Here is a 26,947-nt window from a genome sequence, read left to right as displayed (position 1 = left end):
TCGCCCTTAGAGCAAAAAACAGATGTCGCCACCATGTCGGGCTCTGCGCCCCACGCTTCGACCGTACCTTCAACATCTGCGCAAGATTTCCCGGCCGCAAGAAGCCCAAAATGCGTGCCTCTGGTCTCGTTTACACCTCAATCAGCCCCAAAGGCGGCACCAGGTGGGCGTAGGATACGGCTTCGATCAGCCCCGCGAATTCTCACCTTTCGTCCCACCGCCTCCGTCGTCGCTGCCGCCACCTAGGCCACCAAAGCAATACCCTCGACTTATCAAATGGGGGCGGAGATTTATTTATGTCTTCTTCTTCGGGGGTACCTTGTATTGTGTCGATAGATTCTTCAATTATTCTGCATTCATTCGTAGCGCTCGGACATTCTACACTGGACTCGTCATTACTATCGACTACAAACTCAATTTCACAAAGCGAAAAGGTGATAAAATCGATGGCCTCCATCTAAGATCCGCAGAGAGAGTATTCGACGTATTGGCAAAGAATGGAGGTCTCTATCTTAAAGTCGGACAAGCCATTGCTATGCAAGCTGCGGTCCTCCCACCTGCCTTTCAGCAAAAATTCGCACAGTTATTCGATAATGCTCCCCAGGTTTCATATAACGAAATACTCAAGGTTTTCAAGCGGGATTTTGGCGGAAAAACTCCAGATGATATCTTCATGCCCGGTTCGTTTGAGAAGGAAGCCATTGCGAGTGCAAGCATTGCGCAGGTTCATCGGGCACGCCTAAAGGATGGAACGCCCGTAGCCGTCAAAATACAAAAACCCCAAATCGCAACTTGGATCCGCTGGGATTTGCAAAGTTGGAGGTTAGTATTTTCCTTCTAAAAACCATATGCTAGATAGTTCCAGGGAGGAAAAACTAACATGGTGATAACATTGATACCCAGCATTTTGATGTGGCTAGAATCAAAGTTCTTCGACGTCAACTTTTATTTTGTCGTACCCTATATCCGTGAGCGGCTAAAGTCTGAATGCGATTTTACCAATGAAGCTGATAACTCGGAAAGGACAAGGGAGTTTGTTTTGGCAGACCCTAGTTTGAGGAACAAGGTCTATGTTCCCAAGATTTTCCGTGAATACTCAACTGAAAGAATCCTTGTCGCCGAATGGATCGACGGCGTGAAACTGTGGGACCGCGAGGTCATAACCGGCCCTTGGAGAGGTTATGATAAAGTTGGGAAGCCGATTGGACGCAGAAGGGCCCAGAAACAGAACCAACATATCTCCCAGGAGTTCACTTCATTGTTTGAAACGTCACCAAATGTTCGTCATGATACCACCATCCGCAGGGCTGGGTTAGGACTGTCCTTGACGGATGTTATGACTATTAGTAAGAGTTTTATATCAGTTTTTAGGGTCGTAAAGCGTACTGACAAAGGGTAGTTGTTCGCCTCTTCGCCCGCCAGATGTTTTCATGGGGCCACGTGCATTGTGATCCACATCCAGGAAACATATTGTAAGTGTTCAAATTAATATATATACTAGAATAGGAACCCTAACTTTCAACCTAGTGTACGACGGAAGCCAAACGGTCAGCCTGAAGTTGTATTGATTGACCATGGGCTCTATGTTGATATGAGTGAAGATATGCGGAAAGATTACTGTGAGTTCAATCTATTAGGCCACTACTCGGGTTACGATACTAACACAACCTTTAGGTGAACTATGGATGTCCCTCCTTACTATCGATAACGAGAAGATTGGTAAAGTCGCAGAAAAATGGGGCATAGGAAACGCAGACATGTTTGCCTCAGCTACTCTACTACGCCCATACACTGGCGGCGACCAATCATTCACAAAGAGCCTGACTGGAGAAGATGATCCAAACGGGCCCGGTGGATCCTACGAAATGAACGAACGGATGCGCGAAGGCATGAAAACATTTTTAAACGATACTACTAAGATTCCTCGAGAGTTGGTTTTTCTAGGGAGGAGTATGAGAATTATACAAGGGAATAACCAACTTATGGGCTCCCCGGTGAACCGCATAAAAGAAACTGCACTAGCCGCGTCGAGAGGCCTTTTAATGTCGCAAACTAGTCTAACCCGACACGCCACCTGGGGTGAGAAGTTGATGGCATATTGGCGTTATGCCATATTTAGGTTCATTCTTATATCCTCAGATGTCATCTTCTTGACAGTGAGATTAAGACAAATTCTAAGACTCGGAGAAGGCTTTGAGGATGAATTAGAGATGAGGATGAGGGCTATGGCAAAGGAAGACTTCGGGATCGAGCTTAATTCAAAGGTCTTCGAAGGTTGATTTGAGGATACTTTAATGTTAAACCGGGCGAATGTCGTGACGCCGAAAACGTGTATATATTGCTCTTCTATCCGAAGCATAGGCAGGCTCATAAAATGTACATAAATTGATAGAGATTAGAGGAATCTTTTATGGTTTCGAACTTTGTACACGTTAAAGTCAGCCACACACTTCAGCTGCTCCCGGAATTCATGACTCAAAGCCTTATTGAACGACATTAAAAGTATATCCGTACATTGTGAAACTGTATTGTGCACAAACGCCGTCTAAAGGTGCCTTTGGACTAATCCGCCCATTGCCTCCGCGAGAATACTGGCCTTGCAGGATCCCAAGGGCCGCGAATTTCATTTTTATACCGTTGCATTCCCATAAGAACCCACGCTGCGCCGCCGCCACCGCCGAGAACCATACCGAACCACATCAGGGACCATTGCCAGTTCACTACATAGTGCAAACTACCGCCCGCGAAAAGAACAAGGGCCGAGGTTAGTGATACGTGGAGTACCGACGAAAGGTGACGAAGCCTACGCCGAAATAAAGGAAACAAGCCAAATATCTGAATCGAGAAAAGTAAAAGTGAAAAAACATCCGCCGTTTCGGTAAGCCGAGATGCTAAAACCACGGATGCAGCAAGGGCGGTGGTTGTTGAAAGAGAGGTCGGAAGTCTATGGGTGTAAAAAAATTAGCACCAACGAAGTAAGGATTAATAGTTGTGTAGTTTGCATACTTTCTCCTCAGGGAGTTCCCGACTCCTGGGGGGCCTAAGCCGCCATGAGGTAGCTGGACACCTCCATCCACGCCCCTCTTGACTTCTGTGTCGCCTTCGCTCAGTCCGTAGTCAAAGCACAGTAAATTTACCAAAAATAGCCAACTACTTAAAGCCCATATACTGTCACTGGTAGTAGTCCGGGTTAAGCTTTTGAGGATAGGACTTAGACCAAGGAGGGTACTGTAGATGAGTAGCGCGCTCTTTAGCGTCGATAGTCTCCTATTAGCCCGAGAAGGTGGAGGTGGAGGCGAGGGAGGGCGTATAGGAGTATGAGTTGATAAAGAATACGCTGGAGCTGTTAAGGATCTTGCAAGTGGTTCTCCAGGTTTGCTATTTGGCTTTACGATGTCTAGATTGGTTGCCGAAGGTGTTAAAGTCAAGGTACTGCTAACACCCGGTCGGATGTTGGATACTCGATCAGACTTTTTTGGAGAGAGCGAAGCCGACCTGACGGCTGATGTTTTTCTTTCTTGTGCCCTCGGGTCTAGCAAGTTCTGGGCTTCTTCTGCCTCTCCGAGGTTTGGTGGTTTTAGCTTCCTGGATCTGGCCAAGTCTTCCTCCCCCGAAGATTCTCTTCGAGAAATAGAGGAGACAGCTTCTTGAGCCTTGGTTAAAAAGTTTTGCTCTTCTTCATTCCAATCATCCCAAACTAGCCAGCCCGATATTGTTAAAATGGTACTTGCACCTGCCACATAACCAGGCTGGACTTTCCCTACGGAGATAGCAACGAATGCGCAAACAAAGATGACGACAGTGGATATATGTTGTATGATTACAGTGGTGTCGTATACGAGAGGCCAGAAATCGTAGGCGCGGAAGTTGATATTCCGTTGGAGAGTCTCGAGGAAAGTTGCATCGGTGTAATTGTCCGGATCTTAATCATTCATATTAGCTCAAGACTACCCAAAACGATAAAGTATCAGGCGTAAATACATACAATTTTGCTTTACCCACATCAACTTCTTCCAGGGCTTCCTTCGTTTGTTTCTAGCTTCCTTGATGGTTCCCCTCCCAGAGTAGCTAAACGTACTTGTCGGTGACGGCCCTTCCGTCAGGATGGTCGGTAAGTTGTACTCATTCTTCTCGCTTGGGCTTCGGCTTGGAGTGCGATTGGACACTGATGGTGCACCCGCTTGTACGGCCGGTATTTCGAGTAGCGTTGAGGAATATTGCTTCAAGCTTTTTGGGTGGTGTAATATGCCATTCCGAGTGGCATCAGGCGATTTGATGCCGTTAGATAAAGGGGGGGGTTTAGAACTCGAGATCGAAAGTCGCTGACTTCGGTCGAATCCCGATGATACGGGAGAGTCTGTAGAGGGCAGGCTGAGGGCCATAAGAGATCTCCCGATGGCCTGGCGGGCTATGTCAGAGAACGGGATACGCGACGGGAGTTAGATGGCCGTCTGATAGGCCGATATGATCCATCACCTATTAGTTAAGTGTACGGATAGAGTTAGCAAGGTGATAGGTCTAGGTAAAATGACAGGTGTCAACAAACATTGTAACACTTACCTGTTCCTGGTCCCATCCAAGCTATGATATTCGATGATGTTAAAGCTTGAGAGGGAGGTTTGTGGTTTCCAAGGAGCATGTCAATGTTCGAGCTCGGTTGAAGCTTCACAAATTGCTGGCAAGATCTTAAGGGTCAACACAAGTTTAAAACTGCCACCATTGCATTCTCTTGTATACTTCATTTATGGACATAACATGCAGGACACAACCTGCACGCCGCGACGCTGATAATTATAATTATCGCGGCGAGATAATATTGGAAAATCAACATGAAAGGAACTTATTTGGCCGGGAATAAGTACAATTAGTCGTCCTATTGACTAGAAAGGGGAAAGAAGACAAAAAAAAAAACATAAAGCTACAGAATAACGTCTACTCTTCGTCGTCTTCCTCTTCTTCGCCGTCGTCCTCTTCAGCGTTGCCTTTGATATCTACGAGCACACCGTCCGAGCCCACACTACCGCCATTTTGATCTCTGTCAACCTCCAGTTGTAACTGTTGCTCCCACTCTGGGAACAGATCCTCGTCAACCCCGGGTATACCAATGGCTTCAGCGATCTTCTTCTTCCCGACATCAATTTTTTGTTTATCTTTCTGGGCGGCTGTCAGTAGGGACAGCTTCCATTGCTCTGCTGCTTCAGCTGCTATCGAAGGCTTATATGTCTTAGAGAAGAGCGCGGCCTCCGGATATCTATCAGCCTTTGACAACAAGCCGACGCACCCATCTATGTCACCAATCTGCCATAAACATGAGAATGCGACATTGTTGGACCCGCTTTCTGCAGCCAGCTCTGCGACTTGTCTTAGTCCAGCAACATCTCCCAGTGCAGTGTAGAGCAGCAAAAGTGAAGACAGATCCTTAGCATTACTATAGCACTCCTTCGCCAATGTGATATCCCAGGCAGCGATGGCCGCGTCTCCAACAGTCTTCCATTTGTGCTCAACATCCGCCTCTCTTGCAATTTCCAGCGCAACATCAAGGCTGTTCAGCGCAAGAGCGAGCTCAAAACGATGCTCAGGGTCCGTTGCGACCTCCAGGGCCAGTTCTTTGTATCCTTGACCTTCCAAAAAGCGAGCAATCTTATTCTTTTGGTCTGCCGGAATTTCCTCCAGGAGCTGGGCGGCAGTTTCCATGTCCCCTCGGAGGACAACGGTCTGATATTCGACGACATTGAGGGATAAAGAATATGAGATCACTTTGACATCTTTGTCGGCAAGATAAACTCTTGAGTCTCGAGGAATATATCCCAGCAGATACATAGATGAATCAAAATGGGCAATGGTGTAGGTCTGATCGCCGACGAGGTAGTTCAAACGATTTGCCGAGTTCGTGTAGATGAAGCAGTCTCCAACCCATTCGCCAGTTCTGATCGTTTCGCTGATGTCTGTCACAACTTCGAAGGCAGACTCAACCCCATCATCCTCGACCTCGCCGTTTGCCACTGCGGTCACATATTGCTCCCTAGAGAATCTTAGGACATAGTATGATTCCTCGCAGGCCAAAACAACTAAGTCGCCTCCATCGCTCCAATATACTGCGTTTGGAACAACATCTATCCTTCGAACAAGTGCACCGCTATCCCAATCGTAAAAACTAACAAATCCGCTTCCACGGACCGCGAGGAGAACACCGCCTATAAGCCCTTCAGCCGCGAAGTTGACATCGATACCACCCGGCTTCTCTCTGAAATTCTTGAAGACCTTGACGGACGTAGCAGACTCTCGAATAGCATAGTCATTGCTATTGTCCTTTGATCCCCAGGCAAAGTCTAGGGCTTGTCCAAAAGCTTTGTTTCTCCATGCCAAGGCTGTATAAATGATGTATTCTCCATCACCACACACGGAGACAAAACGACCATTGGGATTGTGCATTAATGATTGGGGGTATATTTCACAGGAGCCTAGGTCCTTCGCGGGAAGCAAAAGAGGCACGCCGTCTTTAGTGTCGCTATCTGAATAGAAGTTAGTATGAGTGTATTCAAATGCGGTGCTAAGGATCATACCACTGGCTTTAATCATTGAACTTAATACTTCATTGTGTTTAGCCCATACTATCTTGCCACTTGAGTCCATGCTGACGGCAGGCTCTTCACGTCCCATTTTTATAACGACACAGCCTTCATCAAAGCCCATAGCTAGGCCGTTTCGGCCCCTCTGGTACGCAATACACCATGCGCGCTCGAGGCCATAATTCAGAGTCTGCTCGAGCCGATAAGTATTCGCGTGCCAAATCTTTATGGTACCATCTTCAGATCCGGATACAATAACAGGTAGCTCTGGGTGGTAACACGCAAACGAAACATTGGAGGAGTGGCCTTCTAGAGTAACAATGTTACTCTTTGTTGTATAGTCCCAAATTTTCACCGTCCTATCGTCAGAGGTTGTAAGGATATACGGCTTATCGGCCGCGGGATAGTAGTCGACATGATTGACACCTTTCGTTTCGTGGGCTTCAAGGGTAAAGTTAGGTGTGCTGCTTCCCAAGCTCCATATCTTCACTGTCCTATCCAAGCAGGCCGAGGCAAAGGTGTTTGTGTCTTTCGGGTTAATAGCAAGAGACATAACATAGTGGCTGTGACCTTCGAAGATTTGCACGCATTTCCAATCCTTTTCCCAATTCCATAGCTTAATTGTCATATCATCTGAAGCAGTAAGTACGAAAGGTTGGGTCGGATGGACGACGATTGCGCGGATGTAATCTGGGTGAGCTTCGAATTGGGTAATCTTTTCGGAAGTATTGTAATTGTAGACTCGAAGTTGAAAGTCATCACTACCAACGACTATCCAGTTCTTCCTCGCAATGAAACGACCAGCTCTGACGGGGACGTCAGTTGCCTCGAAAGTCTTGACGACAGCCTGCGTTTCGAATGACCAGATATAGACATGACCTATTTAAACACAATCAGTTCCGTGCGGTTTGTATAGGGCCTGGCCCCGGGACGCAGTGAATGGCATATACCGCTGTACAAGGAGCAGAGGATCTATAAACGCCTGTCAGTTAGTCGTCGCGTATGAGAGATCCACCTTACAAGGGTAGCTTACCCAGGGCTCTGTAGGGTGGAAATCGATTCCTTTTACCCGATCAGATCTGGAAATGGGTCAATATCGTGATCTATTTGGATGAAAATGAAAACGAGAGAACTGAAGTATACCGGGCAAAAAGTTGTCTCTAATTAGCGGGGCGCGGTACGGTTAGCACGATATCAAAGTTTCCTATCAGAGAAATGAGGTGACCATACTTTTACATCAAGCCTCATTGCGAGTCCCAATAGCTTAGATATGTTTGGAGCGGTGTACGGTCTATGTCAGGTTGTTGAGGAGGAGAGCTAGGGGGTCGTTGGAAGCTCCAGATATGGATAGTGGGCGAGCTGTAAAGCTTGGAGGCTCACGAGAGGCCAATATCGTCGCTTGGGAACAGCACTGGGCCGTGGATGAACGTTGATAGAAAAACCAGGCTGAAGCCAACAGCCTTGAGTCCGACAATTGGCGATTGGATGAAAGCGACGTGAACGAGGAAGGGTCAGAAGTCGGATGGAGGTCGTTTCGTGGCTCGACCGGGAGCTGTTGTGTGCCTACCGTGGCCACAGCAAAGCAACGCCTGACTGCTAGACGCCGTAACCGCCACAGACGCCACAGACGCCAGCCACAACCCCAATGCAACACCGCAACACAGAAACAAAGAAACACAACAGCAACTCGGCAACACAGAAACTCGGCAACACAGCAACACCTTGTATTCTGTACCTCCAGTTGATGATGTCGGGCGCAGCGCTCCGAGGTAGTCGCAACGTTACTAGGCTGACGGGGACTTGGCCTGCTTGGCGGCGAACGATGGCCTTTATAAAAAGACCGCTCAATCTGCAACAGTTCAACACGGTTTGCACCGTCAAGAAGTACGTACTAGCAGTCAAGGGCGCATGCATACTACTTGAGTAAGTAGTATGTACCGTGTATACCGGCGCCATGAGGGACGACGATACTGCTTCCATCTGGTCCAACGCACCTTCCTATCGGTCGACTATTGACCCCCCTCCATACACTGCCGATGGAGGTCTCCCATCGTATAACAGCTCAAGCTCGCTGCCGGAAACACCTTCGAGCAGAACCCCCATTGGCTCCATTGGTTCATCTACTGTGTCGCGTGGACTACCCCCTGTTCCTCCAAGCAGATCGGGGCTTCCTCCAGTTGCTTTTATCACTCCTGGCTCGCGGGGCCAGCAATCTCGCCAGTACCAGGCAGTAGCTGCTCGTCGCCAAGCTAAACAGGTTTCAAAAGGCCTCTATAATCCAAATTTTTCATCTCGAATATTCCCTCGGGATAATCCAATCAGGCAAAATGCTCCTGGACTGACATACGATACTTACAATTCCCTCCACCCTGTACTTTCGGCCCGGAACTCGCCCCACGCTCTTTCTACAGCAGAGTTGTTTCTTTGTACATGTGGTCGACACAACGGCGGCAACACTGGTGATCTCGAAAATGCGAATCATGTTATAGATCCTCGGGCCCCAAGGCCCCTTCATAACCCGATATTCGATGAACCTTGCCCTAGCACCCTCAGGCCACCAGTTGCAAGGCAAACACCGGTAGCGAAAGTAGAAGAGAAGAAGGATCTGCAGGAGGAGACAAAGAAAGTCAACTCAACTGGAGAGTTTAGTGACAAGGCCTCGAAAGACGGGGATGTCGAAGAGTCAAAGGACGAGGAAGATATCGATACGGAAGGTAAATCCTGGGATTTCATGATGTCTCAGATGTGAAATCGGAATTAGAGCTTTGAATGCCCAAAAAAAACATTCACCCCGATTGAACGTTTTTTTGTTTTGTATACCTTACTAAGACCTTGAACTCGCACCCGTCTTGCCTCCAGACCACTATGACCTATCAAATCTTCACCGACAATATTCCACTCATCCACTTTTATACTATTTTATTCCAGTTTCCTGTATCATCATTTTATCTTCACACATCTGCAAATTACAAACGGCTTACGAGTTTTCTATAAGTTATTCTAGCACCGTCACACTTCCATAGTGTTAGTTTGAGTCTTTGTTCGATCTTATATAAGTAGATAGTTGGAACTCCCTCAACTTTCTTCATTGCATTGTATTTAAATGTTATTATGAAACAGTATCATATATATCCCCCATATAATAGCGAGATCCCCCTTCAAACTAGCCAGCCGGCCTCAAGGCCAGCCAAACGACAATCATATGCGTGTTGGTGTTTCATATTTAGTTTAATTTTAAGACAATTCTATGCTGTCCCGCCAATACGAAAACAGACTCCACGAGTCGATGATCGTCGTCCTAGTATTGCACCCTTGAAAAGCACTATCCCGATTTTGCACATAAGGGAGCTAGCCACGATATGATCCCTAGGGACTACTACATAATGGTACGCAATCCAAGAATCATGTGATATGAGCCCTAGGATGGAAGTTCTATTGGCCGCATAGCCGGGGTAGAGGGCGGCAGTTCCACAGGGGCCGGGTTTGCGGGTGCTTCTACGATGTAGTCGTCTTTATACGACTGGCTTGGTGGATGTCCGTGTGGGTATGCGTTTGGATATTCCCCTGAGGTGAAGGCTGGAGATGGATGTCCAAGGAATGGTTGAGCTGCACTGTTCCTCTTAACTTCTGCCACGGCTTCCTTCACGTCTCTTGTACTCTTTTTTCGGTGGCTTCTCATGATAAAAAAAACAGCGATTATACCAAGGATTATTACTCCGGCAACTCCACCAACTACACCCCCGATTATGGGACCCTTTTCTGACTTGGATTCTCGGTTCCGCTGTGCGAACGTTTGGTATTGAACTTCGTATAGTCCCTGGAGTTCAGGGTCGGTCCACCCATCTAAAGGGTTGGATGAGTTAGATGCAGTTCTGACGAGCGGCGGTGGCGTGAACCTGTGATAAATGTCAGGGAACTAGGTACTAGTCGTGTCTTCTGGCGGTATCGATACCAAAAGCAACTTACGGATTGCTGTTTGGGAAAATGGAAACGATATCCAAGGAACTGATATCCAATATTTCTAAAAAGCTATTCCCACCACAGTCGCCACGTCCATTGGAACTTCGACCGCCGAGGATCAACATTTGACGTTCTCCCACGAGCTGACACTGCGCATTGACTTTGCTAGGGTAACTTCGTTTCGAGACTGTAAACCACTGGAAGGTGGGGATTGTCAGGATTGCGAGTTGGGATTGACCAGGCGCACGGTTACTGCCACCATAGACGTATATAAAGTGGTTATCGCCATCAGACTGAACAACAGAGCAGGTGCCAGGCCCAGGATATCTGGAGTTGCCTGATGTAAGATTCCCTCGTGTTCGCTGGTTGAACCACGTGGAGGATCCGATGTCAAAGACTTGTAGGTCCTCCCACGCACCCTAAAATCCGAAGTTAACATTTCAAATTGGCAGTAAATCGAGCAAAATGTTCGAAACTTAGATTCCAGTGTAAGGAACTACGTACGTCGCCAGTCCCATCGTCGCCGCCAAGGTTAACCAAGATGCCTTCTTTTCCCGCAGGCACAAATAATAAGTTACTTTGGGTCAGCGGCCTTGATCTGCTTGCGGAAGCCGTTATATTCGCAAACTCCTGTTTCCCCGATGAGAAGCTCACAACGATAAGATTGTTTGACAAGGTGCCATTGAGCACCCGATCTGCCTGTGCATCGTCCGAGCCCTTTGCAATGATGCTTTGTCCTCCGAAATAGAACCCTTTATTTTCAGAGGAGGCATCAACCGAGGCACCCTTCGTTATAGTTCTTCTAACGTTCCCGTTGATAGCTGCAGAGTTCCAGACGATATCCCGGGATGTAGGTGTGCATTTATATATGAGATCATCGTCTCCAGCATTGAACAACTGTTGGCCACCGTAAAAGTATATATCTCCATTGTAGCTATACGCTCCGCCATCGCGCATAGACGCTATCCTCTTTTCCGCCGCAGGGTCTGGTTCCCTCCTAAGGTACTCGCTGACGCTTGCAGTCGCTTGAAATGTTTCATTTAGGAGCATCGAAAAGAACTGGAACCCTAAATTTAAAACGAAGGCTAAACGTTAGGCATTTCTCTCCGTGGGATGCATGTATGCACGTAGGTAAATGCACACCATAATACTACGGGCTTGTGTATGTGGGTTAAGAATTTAAAGAAAACTAACCGGGCTCTAGCTCTCTCTTCTCTTTACTATTTGCTCCCTTATTTATCGTCAAGTTACCGCCAAACATCAGTAACCGGTCGCCGACTACGCTCGCCTGGAATGATGTGTAGTCGCAGAACTGTCCCGAAAAAGGATTATTTCCAGTCTGGCGCTCTATAAGTTCTTCAGCTGTTGCGGCTAGTAGGCTTGAACCAGCTGTTATCAACAGCGAAAAGGCTATCGTCACTGGTATTTTGCTCCATAATTTCGCGTACGGCATACTGTCCAAACTTCCTGTGAAATAATACCGATATCGCTTTCTGGTTGAACCGCCTCTCGATCTCTATGCCTCAAAGATTTGGTGTTTGGTTGGGGGCTGAGAACACTCCTTCGCTCACAGGGCCTTGAAGTAAAATACGTTGCGACTGACGATTCGGCCTCAGTGGGATGTATCAAAATATTAAAATGTTAGGTTAATTAAAATGAAAAAGAAGAAAAGGGAAACGAAGAATATCAATTGCAAAAGAAGATATAGACGAATGAACCGAAAACGAAAATAAGATCTAGAGATCGATCGTGATCATGATAGAGGGCTGGGCACCCGCTTTTCTACGTGCTCTTGGCTTGAGGCCGCTCTGGCCGCACTAAACTCCTTTCTAACCCTCATATTCGAGATTTGCAGCACAAAACAATCATAATTGTCATCAATCTGACCATGCTTGAACGATTTTGGTAACTGTTCAGTAATTACTTTAAGTACTTCTTAGGTACCTATGCACCTAGTGCATATGCATGTACGTCTTGCCCAGCGCTGGCCAGCCGTCGATTTGTGAATCGGTGTGGCTTCCCAGATAGTGCTAAAATCTGACCCAGCAAGAACGATCTGTCCAATGAAACATAGTGACCACTTGGCAGTTGCAAATTCAGTGACATCACTTTGTGCTTGGACAATTGTAGTGTGGCGAATGTGTTTGGCCTAAGATGTTGATAGACACCTTTGGCAAGGAGAACCTTGCTTAGCAGCAACGACAGAAAAAAAGACAATTTGATGGACCAAATGCGCGAGATCGATTTTGGTACCGGACTATATTAGAACCTGGTGTACGGTGCGGGCCTCTGGCTATGGTATCTCAGCGTCCCTTAGCATCTAACTCTTCATATCTTCCTCGCGCTTTCTCTTTTGTCCGCTCCACGAACCCCTGATAGTTACCAGCTTCCGGCGTCCCATCAACATCACCAACCTTCCCACCGCTAGCTCCCAAACCTACGCCTTCTACATACATACCAGCAACAATCGGTGCTGTAATACCAGTTTCTTGAGCACCAAGGCCGCGTCCCTCGGTCCAACCCATCTTGGAAAGTAGACTAGCGCCGCGACTAATAGGTACCTTTGTCTCTTTCTCTGGAGACTCACGGGCAGCCGCCACCTCTTTTGACTTTTGTTGGCCTTTCGCGGCGCCCGGATTTGCTGGTTGCGAATGTATGATTCTTCGCTCCTTTGCTCTATCTCGGTAGGCTAGACCATCGTCGTCTACTGTTTCCCTGTCCCGCACTATGCCGTTTTTCCTGAGTTTTGCCTCGGCTATCTTAACCAATTTCTCGTCTTTAAGGTTTTTGAAATGCAGTTCACTAACACGCTCATGCTTGTTGACATCCATTTCCGTTTTGAACTGTCGGCTGCAGAGGTAACAACATAATTTGACTGGATCTGCGTATGATTTCGCTGGGTATGTATCTTCCTCATCCTCATCCACTGTCGCCGCAGCGGGAGTGCTGTGATCAGTTAAATTTGTGCCATGTAATTCCGTATGTCTCTCCTGCCAGAATTGAAGGTGGCTTGGAAGCTGTGCATCAAAACTATTAATGTATGTGTCTCTTATCATCGCTACTCCAGAATAGACTCACCTTTTTCGATGCATTTGTTGGCTCCTTTCCAGTTATGTTCTCAGCTTTACGTTTTTTCGTCTTCTCAGCCATTCCGGCGTCCGACGCGGTTTTGTCGGTCTTCTTCCTCGGCTTTGAATCCTCCTTGGCCCTGTTTTGAGGTTCGTTCGTAGGGTCTTGCATAGCATATTCGGCAAAATGGACTTTACAATACCCTTCTTCATCCCAGTAGGCCAATTTAACGCCACCCCCCATACCTCCCAAAGGCTCGAAAGTCCACTTCTCACTGCTAGGTTTTGGCTGGATCATAGGGACGAAAACTCCAGGGTGAATATAACTAACAGTGACCGGCCGACTTTTGATGGTAAACCCGCCATCCATTGCCGTATACCTTTCGAATGCCCTTTTTGCCTCATCGACGTTCGAGAATTCAGCAAAACCGAATCTCCACGATTCATTCGTTCTTCTGTCTCGAACAAGAAGTATTCTTTTAATTGCGAATTCGTCTGCCGATAGCTTTTGAGCGCCTTTTAGCAATAGCTCCTCAGTTACATTCGGTTCTAGATCTCTGATCAATAAGAATTGAGATGGTATTTCGCCTGCATCTTTAGACCCGTCGTTGGAGAAGTGATTAAGCGCGGATGTTAGAAGAGGACCGGTTGCCTCCGAGTCGGCCCTTGATGTCCCACATCGATAACAGGCGGTGCGTCGAGGAAAGTTTGACAATAAGCACTAATGACGGTACAGTTAGTAGGGTCATGCGATAGTTCAACGGTGTATAAAACGAACCACACTGCAGTGCCAATCGTCGGTGACAGTCGATTCAGCCCGTTCTTTGGCATATGCTAGTGATATACGGGCGCCGCTAATTGTCATCGATGGAAAGAACCGTTCCAGAAAGCGTTTAGAATCCGATATTTCTCTAAACCGCGCGAATGCAAAACCTCGGGATATTCCTGTTCGAGCGATGCCATTCAATCAATACAGGTGAAGGAGAGACCAAAGAAAGCAAGAATATGTGCTCCTGCCAACAGTTTGCGACAAACCAGTTTTGCGCTCTCTAATAACAGTTACTGCATTTAAGCCTTCGACATTTAGACTTTGAAGTTCGGTTTGTATCTGTAAAAATGACCGACCACGGTAATTTTTCCCGGCCGCGATCTCAGCATATGATTCTGCAGACAACGGAGAAGCGAGAAAGGGAGTTTATGTAAAATCATCATGGGAGATGGGTCGTAGATGTGCTTTTTGCTCGCTTCTTGTCGTTCAAACAGCAAAGGGTAAGAGGGTAGCAACGTCGTGATCGGTCATATCCCCGCCAATTCCTTCCAGCATGATATCCCGCGAGGGTTGGCCATAGTACGGCCCCCTATCATCGTAACGTTCCGGTGCATCTCGATCGTAGTACTGACGTCGGCTTTGTCTTTCGGGATCTCGACCGTACGGCGATGACCGTCGATAATGTCGCGAGTCCGGCGACGGCGATCGTGAGCTATTTCGTCGTGGTGGTCTGGTGTCATTCGACGGATAGTAAGGCGAACGAGACCTTTCCAACCTCCTGTATGGTGGGGAGAGCCGGTCGCGCGAATCGTGCCTAGGGGCGTTATCCTGGTAGGCGCGGTCACGACCTCGGGGTGAATAGGAACCATCCCGTCTCTCCCTCCAGCCCGTTGGGTCACGTTCTCGATCGTAGTTCTGGCTGTAAGCTCGATCCCGATCATGGTAGTCTTCCCGTTCGTCATCATAGGCCAAGCGCCCAGAGTCGTAGTGCCGTTGACGTGAATGTGACATGGTTGTGTCGGATTCAGTGATATGGTTGTATAGGATGGGAAGACGAGAAAAGGTGGAGAGTGCATAGATCAAAGCTAGATGGTTGACAAGACAGTGTGGAATGTTGGTTTTTGTCCTAGAAGAACATGGGAGAAGGGTGGCAGTGCATCCGATGAGGTCACGAGACATATATGTGGCTCAACTGTCGTATTTGTGGCTTTGCATAGTAAAATGCAACAGTATCAACACACTATGGGAACCAGAGCTGAATCTCCAGGGCACTCTGGCGTAGGCTCCCACCCTGTCTCCAAGTAAAAATCAGCTATACTAGGAGGTAAGTAGGCGCCAGTGATCAATCACTTTGGGCCTTCTAAAAACATCTTTAACCAACCTCTCACTACCTCTTACTTTGTCAACTCATTCAGCATACGATCGATAGAACTAGGCTAGTATGTACTCTGTTCCTTTCATTTGCTCCATCGCCATATGCATGCTGTATCAATCCACTAAAACTAGCATCTACGTACCATTCCAGGGCACTCACTACGTGTAAGACTTCTTTCACATCATATTGTTGACGAATTTCATACCCAATTTCGGATCATCAACCATGCGACCAACACTCCTTTCTATCCTTTCCCTCTCAACTTTCGTTCTGGCAAACATTGTTTTCCCTAAACCACAAATTGCCTGTAACCCCTCTATCATTATCCATGGGTATACGGAATGTCAAGCAGGGCAGGTTTGTGGAACGGAGGGTATATGCCTCTATCAGTCACATCCGAAATTCGCTCGAGCCTACAGCTCCGATGGGAAATGCGGTGTACAAAACGGCGGCCTTCTTTGCAACCCAAACTCCAAAACCTACAAAGGTACCTGTTGCTCAAAGTACGGCTGGTGTGGTAACTCTGAAGCTGTATGTTTTATTGAAATCCTATCTAGCTATTATCTGAATAAGCCTACTCACTAACAGGATTTAAAGCATTGTAACGATGGTTGCCAATCAGGCTGCAAAAGGCCCATTTCGCCTGCTCTGGGCTCCGAAACTAAAGATGGCCGATGTGGGAAGGCATTCGGAAATATTTGTATAGATCCTGAAACTCCTATGTGGCAGGTAAAACAAATATACTAACACGTGTACACGGCCCCCAAGTCTGTGGGAAATGGCCATACGGAAGGTGCTGCTCGGCTGCTGGTTTCTGCGGCGTGACTAAGGACCATTGCAATCCTGCGCTAGGCTGTCAATCAGGTTGTAAATCTTCACCACCGCCGCCGGGCCGTGCCACGAGCGCCAGTGAACCTAAAATCACACATCGTCCCGGAGGTGGGTCGAACAACGGCCCTATTACAACAAATGGTCAGTGTGGAGTACAGAATAATGTAGGTCTAGTCCTGTTTTTGACCCAATTCTAAAAAATATTGGACTAAGTTGGCAATAGGGAGCTGTCTGTGGCGATTGGTCACAGGGCCTTCCGCGAAGATGTTGTAGTATGTATGGATTTTGCGGCACGACTGATGATCATTGCGGCGTCGGCTGCCAGAGCGGCGAGTGTATCGGGGCACCTATTTCTCCTGCTCCGGGGCCAGCCCCAGCACATAGGGGGCTCGGCACATTCTTCAGCGTGATTGGGCAAGCCGGGGTTCCTGCTATGCATGCTGCCCTAATGACTAATGGTAAAGTGGTTTTTTTGGACAAAGTCGAGAATTATTCCCAACTTAGACTTAGGAATGGACAGTACGCCTACTCATCAGAATTCGACCCAAACACTGTACGTTTGTGGTATATATCCTCAAAAAAAAAAGCACCAACTACTATACTAACAATAATTTCTAGGGCCAAGTAGTACCACTTGCGTATAAAACAAATGCATTTTGTTCTGGTGGGACATTTCTCGCCGACGGCAGACTTCTGAATATTGGTGGAAATGGACCCCTTGACTTCATCGATCCGACGGTAACTGATGGATTTGATGCTTTGAGGTACCTCCAAAGAGGCTTTGGAACCGCATCCCTAGATGGGCATGATTGGATCGAACCAGGGAACAAAGTGAGTTAATTTCGCCAAAAAATATTGAAATCGTGGGTTAACTCGTCGGTATTATCCTGAATAGCTTGCGTCAAAAAGGTGGTATGCATCTGCTCAAACCCTTCCAGATGGTAGGGTTTTCGTTGCATCTGGCAGTCTTAACGGTCTCGATCCAACGCTTGCTACGAATAATAACCCGACCTACGAGATCCTCTCACCTGAGGGTATTACAAATGGGGTGAAGGTCCGTATGGGTATTCTGGTCAAGGCCCAGCCGTATTATATGTATCCTTTTATCCACACACTAAGAGATGGTAACCTTTTCATCTTCATCTCGAAGTTCGCTCAAATCTTCAACGTTGACCAGAACGCGGTTGTACACCAGCTGCCAGATCTTCCAGGGGGTTATAGAACGTATCCAAACACGGGAACTAGCGTTCTACTCCCACTCTCTAGCTCTGACGGGTATAAATCGCATATTTTAGTCTGTGGAGGCGGTGCTTATCAGGATATTACATCCCCAACCGATGCTTCTTGTGGTCGAATTATTGCTGATGACCCCGGAGCACAATGGACTCTTGAAAGTATGCCACAAGGCCGTGTCATGGTTGACGGTCTCTTGCTCGCAGATGGCAAAGTCCTGCTGGTGAATGGAGGTAGGTCTGCCGTGAATATTATATCGCTGGAAAGTTTCTAACATCATTTGAAATGACCTCCAGCCAATAGAGGAGCCCAGGGTTTTGACTTGGCGGATAGCCCGACCTTATCTCCTCTCATCTATAACCCTGATGCCCCTCGGGGACAACGTTTCACGGAATACCCCGGCAGTCCAATCCCAAGGCTTTACCACTCAGTTGCATTGCTACTTCTAGATGGGACAGTCCTCATCGCAGGATCAAATCCAGTTGAACAGCCAATCCTCCAACCAAACGGCCAACATCCCTTCGTCACCGATTTTAGGGTCGAGCGCTGGGTTCCACCGTATCTTCTAGGCGAAAATGCTGGTAGGCGTCCTCGAAATATTCGTCTTGCGGCCAAGACGCTAGCTCCTGGCGGAACCTACACGCTTGAATTTGATGTTATCGGAGACTCCAAGAGCGTTAAGGTTGTACTTTATCATGGGGGATTTGTTACCCATTCTGTCCACATGGGACATCGGATGGTTTTCCTGGATAATTCTGGATTCCAAAGCGGGACCACTCACCAAAATATCCGCCTCAAAATCCCGTCAAGAAATACAGCACAGCCCGGGCCTTGGGTTATCTACGTTCTGGTAGGTTGTTACAAGCATGTCTATTCGATATGGAATAAATGCTAATCAGCGTGATATTTGTTCGTTCTCATTGGTAGTTGGATGGTATCCCGTCAATCGGACAGTTTGTTAAGATCCAATGATTATCTCGTTGCTTAACTGCGGAGTTAACGTTACGAGTCAGACTTGGTATCAGCTTAATTAATAAATCAAATCGGCCACCGATAATTCAATCAAAGGATTCAAGAATTCGAAAACACCGGTTACAATATTCCCCCCACCCCTCGTTCTCTTTTCGTTTTTCTTCCTGTTGTAATTCTCTTCCTTTTTTCATTCGTTTGGTTAACTGGGTGAATATCGAGTATTTAAACTGCTGACTTAAATCATAAGGCTAGCGCTAATGCTAAACCAGGCTTTGCTTCTCGTTCGGGTAACAGACCAGCTGTGCCGGCTTCCGAGGAGTGGACCTTGCCAAGCAGTTTTATTCGTCTCAGATGCACAATTCCAAGGCAGGTAGGCTGGATGCCAACGATCGGAATTGGTATGAAGAACAAATGTTGCAAATGCTTACGTACCTAAGTACCCATACAGATGCCCATATGTACTTAATTAGATGCTCAATGTTAAGATGCAAGTACATTACATAGATGCCAGATGAAATTTCCGACAGTCATTGCCTCGGAAATGGATGTATACATATATATACGTATTTTGTGTATGTTATACGTAGGCCGGAACCAGGGATATTCCCTAATTCGAGGGACACCCCGGCCCGGAGATATTAATATTATGCAACTGGCATATGCCAAACCTATAACCCCGCGGCCTCGGATCTGTTCCGATTGCCGGCTTCTAAGACGTCGACAGTTTACGCCAAAAGTGATGAGGGCGTGGGCTCTTGAATTATAGAAATTTCGAAATGTTAACTCGCACTGGGTAGCCGGTTTAATTTAATTTGGGGGCCATCGATGGGCGAAGTGTTGACGTCATGTAAGTACCTACCAAGTACTTACAGGTTCACGTTCGCATGGGTGCATGGATGCATGCATTCAGCATTCATTCACCCATTCATTCATTTTTCTAGCGCGTTTTGCATTGCCTGTGCGAAAGCAGTCGCCCACCTTTAACAAGAGGGCGAGAGGCTTCGGAGTTTACTCTGTAAGTTTGGGATCAGTTAGGGGAAGCTCTCACCTCGAGTGGGTGTTTTCAGGCGCTAAGCTAAGGTTAATTTAGTATGCGGACGCTTTCCAGCAGTCAAATCCCTTCATTCTTTTCCATCCCAAATTTTGAATTCTGCAAGAAGCACTTCGAACCCGTCCGTCTACTTGTCCAACTACTTAGTATTTGCCCATCCACCAAGTAGACGTACATACTTACTTCTAAGTATCCGTTTACTAGTTGGTGATCGATCGGGTTTGCAATTGTCGTCCTTTCCGTCGCCTTGTCCTAAATTAAGAACCGCCTTCTTGAGCCCTCATTCAACATTACGTAGGTGCGCGGTGTTAAACAACCACCAGCGACACTTCTCACCATCTTTGGGATTCAAGGTCGCACTTCGATAAATCTCGAAAAATGGCCGGCTACCAGCAGGGTTATTATCCCCCACAACAACAATATGGAGAATCACAAGGATACTACCAGCTTCAGGAGCAGCAGCAGCAGCCACCGCAGAACTATCCTCCCCAGCAGTATGGTGGCCCTCTTCCTCCAAAACAAGGCGAAACCTTCGAGGAACAGTTTGTTATCGAGAAGCCTAAATTCAACGATCTTTGGGCTGGTATACTATGGCTTCTGACTTTCCTGGGGTTTGTTGCGGTCTCAGTTCTCTCCCTGCTAGGGTACAGCAAGAGCAACAGGACCAGTGGATCTGGGATTTCTGATTCAAATGCTCGTTTTGGGGTGTGTAATTTACCTATCTATCCAATCCTCATTCGAAAATGCCACAGCTGGTACCTAGCTGAAGACGACGATCTAACGGGTCTGCCATTTGATATAGTTAACGACGAATACTGTCATCCTATTCGCCTTTGTTCTTGCTGTTGCATTTGTCGTGTCATTGCTATATCTACTCATGTGTAGGAAATTGACAAAGCAGATAATCTACTTGAGCGCAATCCTCAAGTAGGCCCCCCCTCAAATAACTCGACCTACAAAGTGTAGTGAATTAATAAAGTGCAATTAGCTTCCTCATCGGCATCGGGTCCGCCGCTTATTACTTCTACCGAAAACAATATGCCGCTGCAATCATTTTCTTGATCTTTGCCTTGTTTTACGCATTCTGCTTTTGGACATGTGAGTGTCGGTGATTTTAATGCTCGAAAAACTGAGGCCGTGTATGCTAATGTATATTACCTCAAATTCTAGGGCGAAGCAGGATACCATTCTCAGTTCTCGTAAGCTAAACCCTTCAAATTCTATCTCACGATTCCTAACTGGCTTCTAGATGCTTCAAACGGTCATAGATGTAGCTAAGAGTTATGGGCATGTTTTCACCGTATCTTTCATCGGAGGAGTCGTCGCCCTCGCATTTTCAGCCTGGTTTTCGGTTACACTGGTCGGAATCTATGTTCGCTGGACCCCGAATTCATCAAATACGCAGTGCCGAAATGGTGGATGTTCTGATGGGAAGGTTTATGGCCTTATCGCTTTTGTAACGTTTGCCGCTTACTGGACAACAGAGTAAGCGGATTGATCCCCTGAACTGACCCAGTACCCGAGATACTAATACCTTTTTAGGGTCATAAAAAATGTAATGCACGTTACCGTTTCTGGAGTTTATGGGAGTTGGTACTTCTCGGCGGGCGGCTCTAGTGCCAATGCTCCACCATCTCATCCCACAATGGGTGCTTTCCGACGAGCGATGACATACTCTTTCGGGTCAATATGCCTGGGTTCACTAATAGTCAGCATAATTCAACTACTTCGGCAGGCGGCTTCCTTAGCTAGTTCCGACGCTGCTAGCTCTGGGGATATCTTGCAATATGTTATCTTCTGCATCGCATCTTGCATATTGGCTATCGTTCAGTGGGCGGTGGAATTCTTGAACGAGTATGCCTATAGTTATATCGCTCTCTATGGTTCTGCTTATTTCCCCGCCGCCAAATCTACATGGCGTATGATTAAGGACCGCGGGATCGACGCCCTCATTCAAGACTGCCTTATTTCTCCTGTTTTAACTATGGGCGCTATGTTTGTTGGGTACTTGTGCGCTCTGCTGGCCTATTTATATCTCGAATTCACAAAAGTAGGTAGCAACCCTCCCCCCGCTAGCTACGCATTACGGACCGTGTGTCACACTGGGTCTGGAAACAGAAGTCTAACTCAAAATTGCACCGTAGCCTGCGTACAACTCTCGCGGAACTTACACGGCAATTGTCATGGCCTTTTCATTCTTGATCGGATTGCAAATCGCCAATACGTTCCTCAATCCGTTGAAGTCTGGTAAGTAGGCACCATACATCGTACAATATAAACAGTTTAGTATGCTAACTAGCTGCTTTCTTTTCTTCTCCCTTGCTACAGGTGCCACTACCCTTTTCATGGCAATGGCTGTCGACCCACAAGTCCTTATTCAGCAACATCCAGACCTATACTCGCGGATGATCCAGGTCTATCCACGTGTGTCCGAAGCGATACATGTTTAGTTCCTAACAGTGTAGCATTTCTCTTAGCAACTCTCATGAGGTAGATGGCTTGATGCTAAAGAAATTTCGGAGCAATACGTCTTTTCGTGGATTGAAATCCTTTGTAAGGCTGTAGCGACGGCCGATACAACAACTAGAAAAATTATCGGAAGACTAGCATCGTTATATCCTCAGAAACTTGCCATTAATAATATTAATAACTAATAATTTTCAATGTTTTTTAATGTTGTAAGATTTTTCATTGGTGACCCTGTGTGGATTAGGGTCGCTCCTCTCCAGCCAACTCGGATAGTAGGATTTAGAGGATACGAATCTTAGTAGCTGTAAGAAGACGCAAGGCAAGCTATATCCTTCCAGTGTTTATGACTATTTTCTACGGCCCGCTTTATTGATCGAATAACACATATGAACCGATGGGGTGAGTACTATATCAGGATTACTAGTGTCGTTATTCTGAAATATACCATGGGGACTTCCACCATCTTACACCTTCAAAGGAAGTATCTCTCACCAATTCTCCTCTTTCTTCAACCATTTCCAACTCCTCTATCGCCACTGCAATACTCCAACCAAACTTCTCAGCAGCATCTTTTGCTAGAACACTTTTACCCCATTTATTATCCGCTATTGTGTCCCGGGTTTCCAGGTCTGATAACTCGTCCAACCATGCGACCACGCTCTTAGCTACCTTTTCATCAGTCTTATTTCTTTCTTGAATCACTAGAAGGCCACTCTTGAATTGTCTCAATCGAACGGGTAGCTGAAGTTTATCGAAAAGCTTAGCCGCACTTTCAAGATCGCTTGGACTTATTAACTCTATCCCCCTCGCGCGATTATATACTGCCCATAAATCTACTAGGGTAATAGCACCCCCTTCTTTCTTTAAAATCGACCTTGTATCATCAGCCAAGAAGTCGGCAATTGATCTCGCTAATTCGGCATGATAGAGCGATAACGAAGAAGAAGAAGATATCTGGTCTTTTGTTACTGTAAAATCTGTTGGTCTCAGGGATAACATAGCTGCTGACTGACTCAGTGCTTCTCTTGCATCGGAGTTTGCAAGTGAAGGGTTATCAGCTAGTTGGGTTGCAAAGTTTTCTGCGAGGGCGATCTGTGGCTTATTATGAGTATAGAGTGCTGTAGTCCCAAGATAAGGTAGACAGGGGTAGACGTACAATTTCTTTTGCCCTGCTCATAAGAGCCTCCAGGTCCTCAAATGCCCCCGCTATTGCCCGCTGGTTGTTCATTCGAAGCGCTAGATTCTGCCTTTCTAGTCCTCTGACTCCTACTATCCTCTCCGTCGGGGCTGGAGTTCTTGGGGAGGCTTCACTTTCTCTTGGATCCAGCGTCAAATTTGCAGCACCCGAAGTAATGGCGGGGACGGCTGGGGCCTGATCCAATAGCCACTTCCTCTGGACCATTGCGCCTTTCAATTTTTCATGGAATGGTTTCTCGCCACCACCTCTGAAAGACAGCTTGACGCAATCAATTTGTTCCCCCGCTGGTACACTTCCCAGATATCTAGGTGCCGGCGATTCATCCCGGCTCGGAGATGGTCTGGCTACCGAAGGATCGTCGATTGGATGAGACGAGAGAACCTCCCCACACATCTCACAATTCCGAAGCGCTTGGTCATTCTCAAATGTGCACCTGGGACAGGCGTTTTTAGATCTTTGGATTCCCGCTTGGAGAATTGAATCATCGGATATCCCGTTTTGATGTTTTGCGGGAGTATGAGAGTTAACTATTGCATCGAGTATTGAGCGGTTCGGTTTCACTCCACAGGTTAAGCAGGGTGGGATCGGAGCGAGATGTCCAAAGTTCGAGGGGAATGGATTTGGAAAAGTGCAGATTGGACATATCCACTGCCGATTCAATGCTGCCGATTGTAGAGGCGTTGATGATCTCGGTGGAGTCGGGATGGGGCTGTAAGTTGGGCTTCGCGAAGTAGACCTATCCCGTGAGTCCAAGAGAGACGGGTTTGAAGGTCGTAGGTACAGAGTGATCTTAGGAGAGGATTTGAGGAAGCCGTTCTGGAAGAAGGGAATCTGTGTTAGTATATTAGAGACCTTCCACGAGTTCGAAGGAGGGTGGTGGGGATGTTTACGTAAAGCTCGAATCTCTCGACATCCTTCAGCTCAAGAGCAACCGAAAACTTTCGCGGTTCATCGTTATTGACAAAACAAACCCGATGAGTCGTCAAGTAAGCGCTGCCGTTCTGGAAGTTCGGGACTTTGTAGCGTCTACCTATCAAAAATCATCGAGTTAGTGCTGGCATGTCTTTAATTTATTTCAGAGATAGCGTATTCCGTACCCTTCGTAAAGACCTACAGCGTCCTGGACGAAGAGGAGGGTTTCACTAGGCAAAAGAAGAGGCCGAAGAGCGGGAGTAAGATCTATCCTGCGGAAGGCCATGGCCAGGTAGTGGTGATGGCGGTGGTGATGACGGTGGTGATGGTGGTGGTCGGGTGGTGGTGGTTAGGCGGTGGTGCCGATGTTTAAATGCTCTTAGCCTAGTACTATATAGGAGCATAGCAAGCTACTTATCCATCATGCACCTTGTTACTATTCCGGAAGCACATCTTCTTGTCCCATTCCATAGTAGGTACTTCTTAGGCACTTCTTAGGTACTTCTTAGGCACCGACTTACCTAGGTACTCAAGTAGATAAGTATGTACAATGCATATGCACTTGAAGTATTTATTGTCGGCAAGCATCGGCCAACCTTACCAGGCAGGTACCTATAAATTCAACTTTGGGCGAATACTAAGTATCTTTCCCTTTAACATTACAATACTCTACATCATACATTCAGCGTATCCAGATCCTGACTTTAAGCTTGACTCGGCATACCATCGTCTTATTCGAAGATGGAGGACGACGATATTCCACAGCTTGTCGAAAGCGCAACTCCAAATACGGATATTGATATTATAAGCACAAATGACGTCGACATGGATCTCGCATTCGGCGAAGAGACCCCCAAAGAGCAGAGAGTGCCCATTACGATTGTGACTGGTAACTAGCATAGCTCCATCGCCCCGGGGCCTCCTCCGCTAATTCTTCATTCTCGCATAGGATACCTTGGAGCCGGAAAGACCACTCTGTGCGCCCTTACACTAAACCCAAGGCATTCAATGACGGGCCTTTTTCACAATACTGATTCTCCTACAGTCTGAACTATATTCTCAAAGAGCAACATTCTAAGAAAGTCGCTGTGATACTAAACGGTTTGAGCGCCCTCTCCTACACCTTTTCCCAATGAGATTTAGTATATTTGGGCTAACATAGTATTTCCCCCGTCTCTAGAATTCGGCGACTGTTCGTCCCCACCTCTATCCTTTTTTGCGCTCGTTCTCCTTATATTGCAAAGTTTACTCGGAGGCTCATTTTGGATTCCCGATACAGCTGCAGATATCGAAAAATCGTTAACGGTTAGCCAGGAAGGACAACTGGTTGAGGAATGGCTAGAGCTGAATAACGGCTGCTTGTGCTGCACAGTAAAGTACAACCTATAAACTTTTTTCCCCCCCCTCTCCCCCTGTACTACTAACGTAGTATGTTTTGGGAAATACAGGGACAACGGTGTCAATGCGATTGAAACGTTAATGGAAAAACGGGGCAAATTTGATTACATATTACTCGAAACAACCGGTCTGGCGGATCCCGGAAACATCGCACCTTTGTTCTGGTTAGATGATGGCCTCGGTGCGACCATATACCTGGACGGTATTGTTACGCTAGTCGATGCAAGCAATATATTACGGACCCTGGACGACGTAACAGCGCGGGCAGACTTGGATCCCCATTTACCAGACCAAATTACAACGGCCCATTTACAAATATCGCATGCGGATGTCATACTGATAAACAAATCTGATCTAGTGAGTTCAGAACAACTAGAAGATGTACAGAGGCGTATCCGGGGTATAAATGGTTTAGCAAAGATTATTGTGACGGAGAAGAGCGCTGTGCCGCAATTGGAGGGTATTTTGCTCGATATCAAAGCTTACGATAATTTTGAGCTGGTCGAGGATAGCAAGTTTTCGAAAAGTGGGGGAGTCAGCCGGCTAGATCCTGGCGTTTCAACTATATCGTTCGATGTTGATGTCTTAAAAGCTGAGGCTATTGAGATAGTGGATGCATGGATTCGATCGTTATTATGGGACGAAAGAGTACCACTGGATGGCATCAAGTCTACTTTGTTTCACCCTGTTGAAATACACCGATTGAAAGGTCGACTGAAAACCGAGGACGGAAAAACGCATATTATCCAGGGTGTCCGTGAGGTCTTCGAAATAACAGACTCCAGCGAAAGAAACATGGAAGGTTCAGGGAAGATAGTCTTGATTGGAAAAGGATTGGGGAAAGTAGATATACGGGGAAGCTTCGAGCGGTTCATGCAGATAAGATAATGAGCATACAAGCACGCAAGCTGGTAGCTCACTAAGCAAATTCCAAATGGCTACCCGAGTACGGAGCGCTTAAAAGCCAACTGGACCACCATGTTGAAGGACAATCATGCTGAAATACTAAGTAGTTATGGGTATCAGTGGAACTTATATTCCGGCCAAGGTGGGACATATTTTCGTGGAGGGCTAGCTAGCTAAGTAAGTACTTAAGTACATACTATATACAAGTACCTACTTCAGTACTTACGTACACGAGA

General features: G+C 46.8%; 11 protein-coding genes across 11 annotated transcripts; 5 read left to right on the top strand and 6 right to left on the bottom strand.

The window, feature by feature from the left end:
- Positions 1-22: 22 nt before the first annotated feature.
- Positions 23-2,279, top strand: AOL_s00079g53 (uncharacterized protein; the record flags this gene model as incomplete). Its single annotated transcript, XM_011123928.1, has 5 exons — positions 23-822; positions 904-1,346; positions 1,400-1,472; positions 1,528-1,619; positions 1,675-2,279. The coding sequence occupies 5 exons, from the start codon at positions 23-25 to the stop codon at positions 2,277-2,279; spliced, it is 2,013 nt and encodes a 670-aa protein (XP_011122230.1).
- A 283-nt stretch (positions 2,280-2,562) lies between these two features.
- On the bottom strand, positions 2,563-4,382 carry AOL_s00079g52 (uncharacterized protein; the record flags this gene model as incomplete). Its single annotated transcript, XM_011123927.1, has 3 exons — positions 2,563-2,803; positions 3,007-3,922; positions 3,986-4,382. 3 exons carry the CDS (start codon positions 4,380-4,382, stop codon positions 2,563-2,565), a joined length of 1,554 nt encoding a protein of 517 aa, XP_011122229.1.
- A 550-nt stretch (positions 4,383-4,932) lies between these two features.
- Positions 4,933-7,817, bottom strand: AOL_s00079g51 (uncharacterized protein; the record flags this gene model as incomplete). The annotated part of the gene is made up of 6 exons (XM_011123926.1): positions 4,933-6,512; positions 6,564-7,448; positions 7,520-7,541; positions 7,603-7,648; positions 7,713-7,729; positions 7,800-7,817. The coding sequence occupies 6 exons, from the start codon at positions 7,815-7,817 to the stop codon at positions 4,933-4,935; spliced, it is 2,568 nt and encodes an 855-aa protein (XP_011122228.1).
- Positions 7,818-8,523: 706 nt separating this feature from the next.
- Positions 8,524-9,318, top strand: AOL_s00079g50 (uncharacterized protein; the record flags this gene model as incomplete). Its single annotated transcript, XM_011123925.1, has 1 exon — positions 8,524-9,318. One exon carries the CDS (start codon positions 8,524-8,526, stop codon positions 9,316-9,318), a length of 795 nt encoding a protein of 264 aa, XP_011122227.1.
- A 669-nt stretch (positions 9,319-9,987) lies between these two features.
- Positions 9,988-11,982, bottom strand: AOL_s00079g49 (uncharacterized protein; the record flags this gene model as incomplete). The annotated part of the gene is made up of 4 exons (XM_011123924.1): positions 9,988-10,465; positions 10,536-10,948; positions 11,034-11,596; positions 11,724-11,982. The coding sequence occupies 4 exons, from the start codon at positions 11,980-11,982 to the stop codon at positions 9,988-9,990; spliced, it is 1,713 nt and encodes a 570-aa protein (XP_011122226.1).
- An 850-nt stretch (positions 11,983-12,832) lies between these two features.
- AOL_s00079g48 (uncharacterized protein) lies at positions 12,833-14,462 on the bottom strand (the record flags this gene model as incomplete). Its single annotated transcript, XM_011123923.1, has 3 exons — positions 12,833-13,546; positions 13,608-14,318; positions 14,376-14,462. The coding sequence occupies 3 exons, from the start codon at positions 14,460-14,462 to the stop codon at positions 12,833-12,835; spliced, it is 1,512 nt and encodes a 503-aa protein (XP_011122225.1).
- Positions 14,463-14,852: 390 nt separating this feature from the next.
- Positions 14,853-15,377, bottom strand: AOL_s00079g47 (uncharacterized protein; the record flags this gene model as incomplete). The annotated part of the gene is made up of 1 exon (XM_011123922.1): positions 14,853-15,377. The coding sequence occupies one exon, from the start codon at positions 15,375-15,377 to the stop codon at positions 14,853-14,855; it is 525 nt and encodes a 174-aa protein (XP_011122224.1).
- Positions 15,378-15,966: 589 nt separating this feature from the next.
- Positions 15,967-18,777, top strand: AOL_s00079g46 (uncharacterized protein; the record flags this gene model as incomplete). The annotated part of the gene is made up of 8 exons (XM_011123921.1): positions 15,967-16,272; positions 16,339-16,441; positions 16,510-16,736; positions 16,796-17,125; positions 17,191-17,403; positions 17,468-18,038; positions 18,102-18,655; positions 18,733-18,777. The coding sequence occupies 8 exons, from the start codon at positions 15,967-15,969 to the stop codon at positions 18,775-18,777; spliced, it is 2,349 nt and encodes a 782-aa protein (XP_011122223.1).
- A 1,429-nt stretch (positions 18,778-20,206) lies between these two features.
- On the top strand, positions 20,207-22,278 carry AOL_s00079g45 (uncharacterized protein; the record flags this gene model as incomplete). The annotated part of the gene is made up of 8 exons (XM_011123920.1): positions 20,207-20,533; positions 20,631-20,755; positions 20,817-20,926; positions 20,999-21,027; positions 21,078-21,313; positions 21,371-21,878; positions 21,973-22,075; positions 22,157-22,278. The coding sequence occupies 8 exons, from the start codon at positions 20,207-20,209 to the stop codon at positions 22,276-22,278; spliced, it is 1,560 nt and encodes a 519-aa protein (XP_011122222.1).
- Positions 22,279-22,726: 448 nt separating this feature from the next.
- On the bottom strand, positions 22,727-24,693 carry AOL_s00079g44 (uncharacterized protein; the record flags this gene model as incomplete). The annotated part of the gene is made up of 4 exons (XM_011123919.1): positions 22,727-23,389; positions 23,454-24,326; positions 24,386-24,521; positions 24,593-24,693. The coding sequence occupies 4 exons, from the start codon at positions 24,691-24,693 to the stop codon at positions 22,727-22,729; spliced, it is 1,773 nt and encodes a 590-aa protein (XP_011122221.1).
- Positions 24,694-25,148: 455 nt separating this feature from the next.
- On the top strand, positions 25,149-26,693 carry AOL_s00079g43 (uncharacterized protein; the record flags this gene model as incomplete). The annotated part of the gene is made up of 5 exons (XM_011123918.1): positions 25,149-25,296; positions 25,357-25,384; positions 25,453-25,508; positions 25,588-25,783; positions 25,856-26,693. 5 exons carry the CDS (start codon positions 25,149-25,151, stop codon positions 26,691-26,693), a joined length of 1,266 nt encoding a protein of 421 aa, XP_011122220.1.
- Positions 26,694-26,947: the final 254 nt, after the last annotated feature.

This window comes from Orbilia oligospora, assembly GCF_000225545.1.
Source record: "Orbilia oligospora ATCC 24927 unplaced genomic scaffold scaffold00079, whole genome shotgun sequence".
Lineage (NCBI taxonomy): Eukaryota > Fungi > Ascomycota > Orbiliomycetes > Orbiliales > Orbiliaceae > Orbilia > Orbilia oligospora.
Note: the sequence above shows the minus strand (reverse complement) of the source record. Positions and strands in the feature narration are given on the sequence as shown.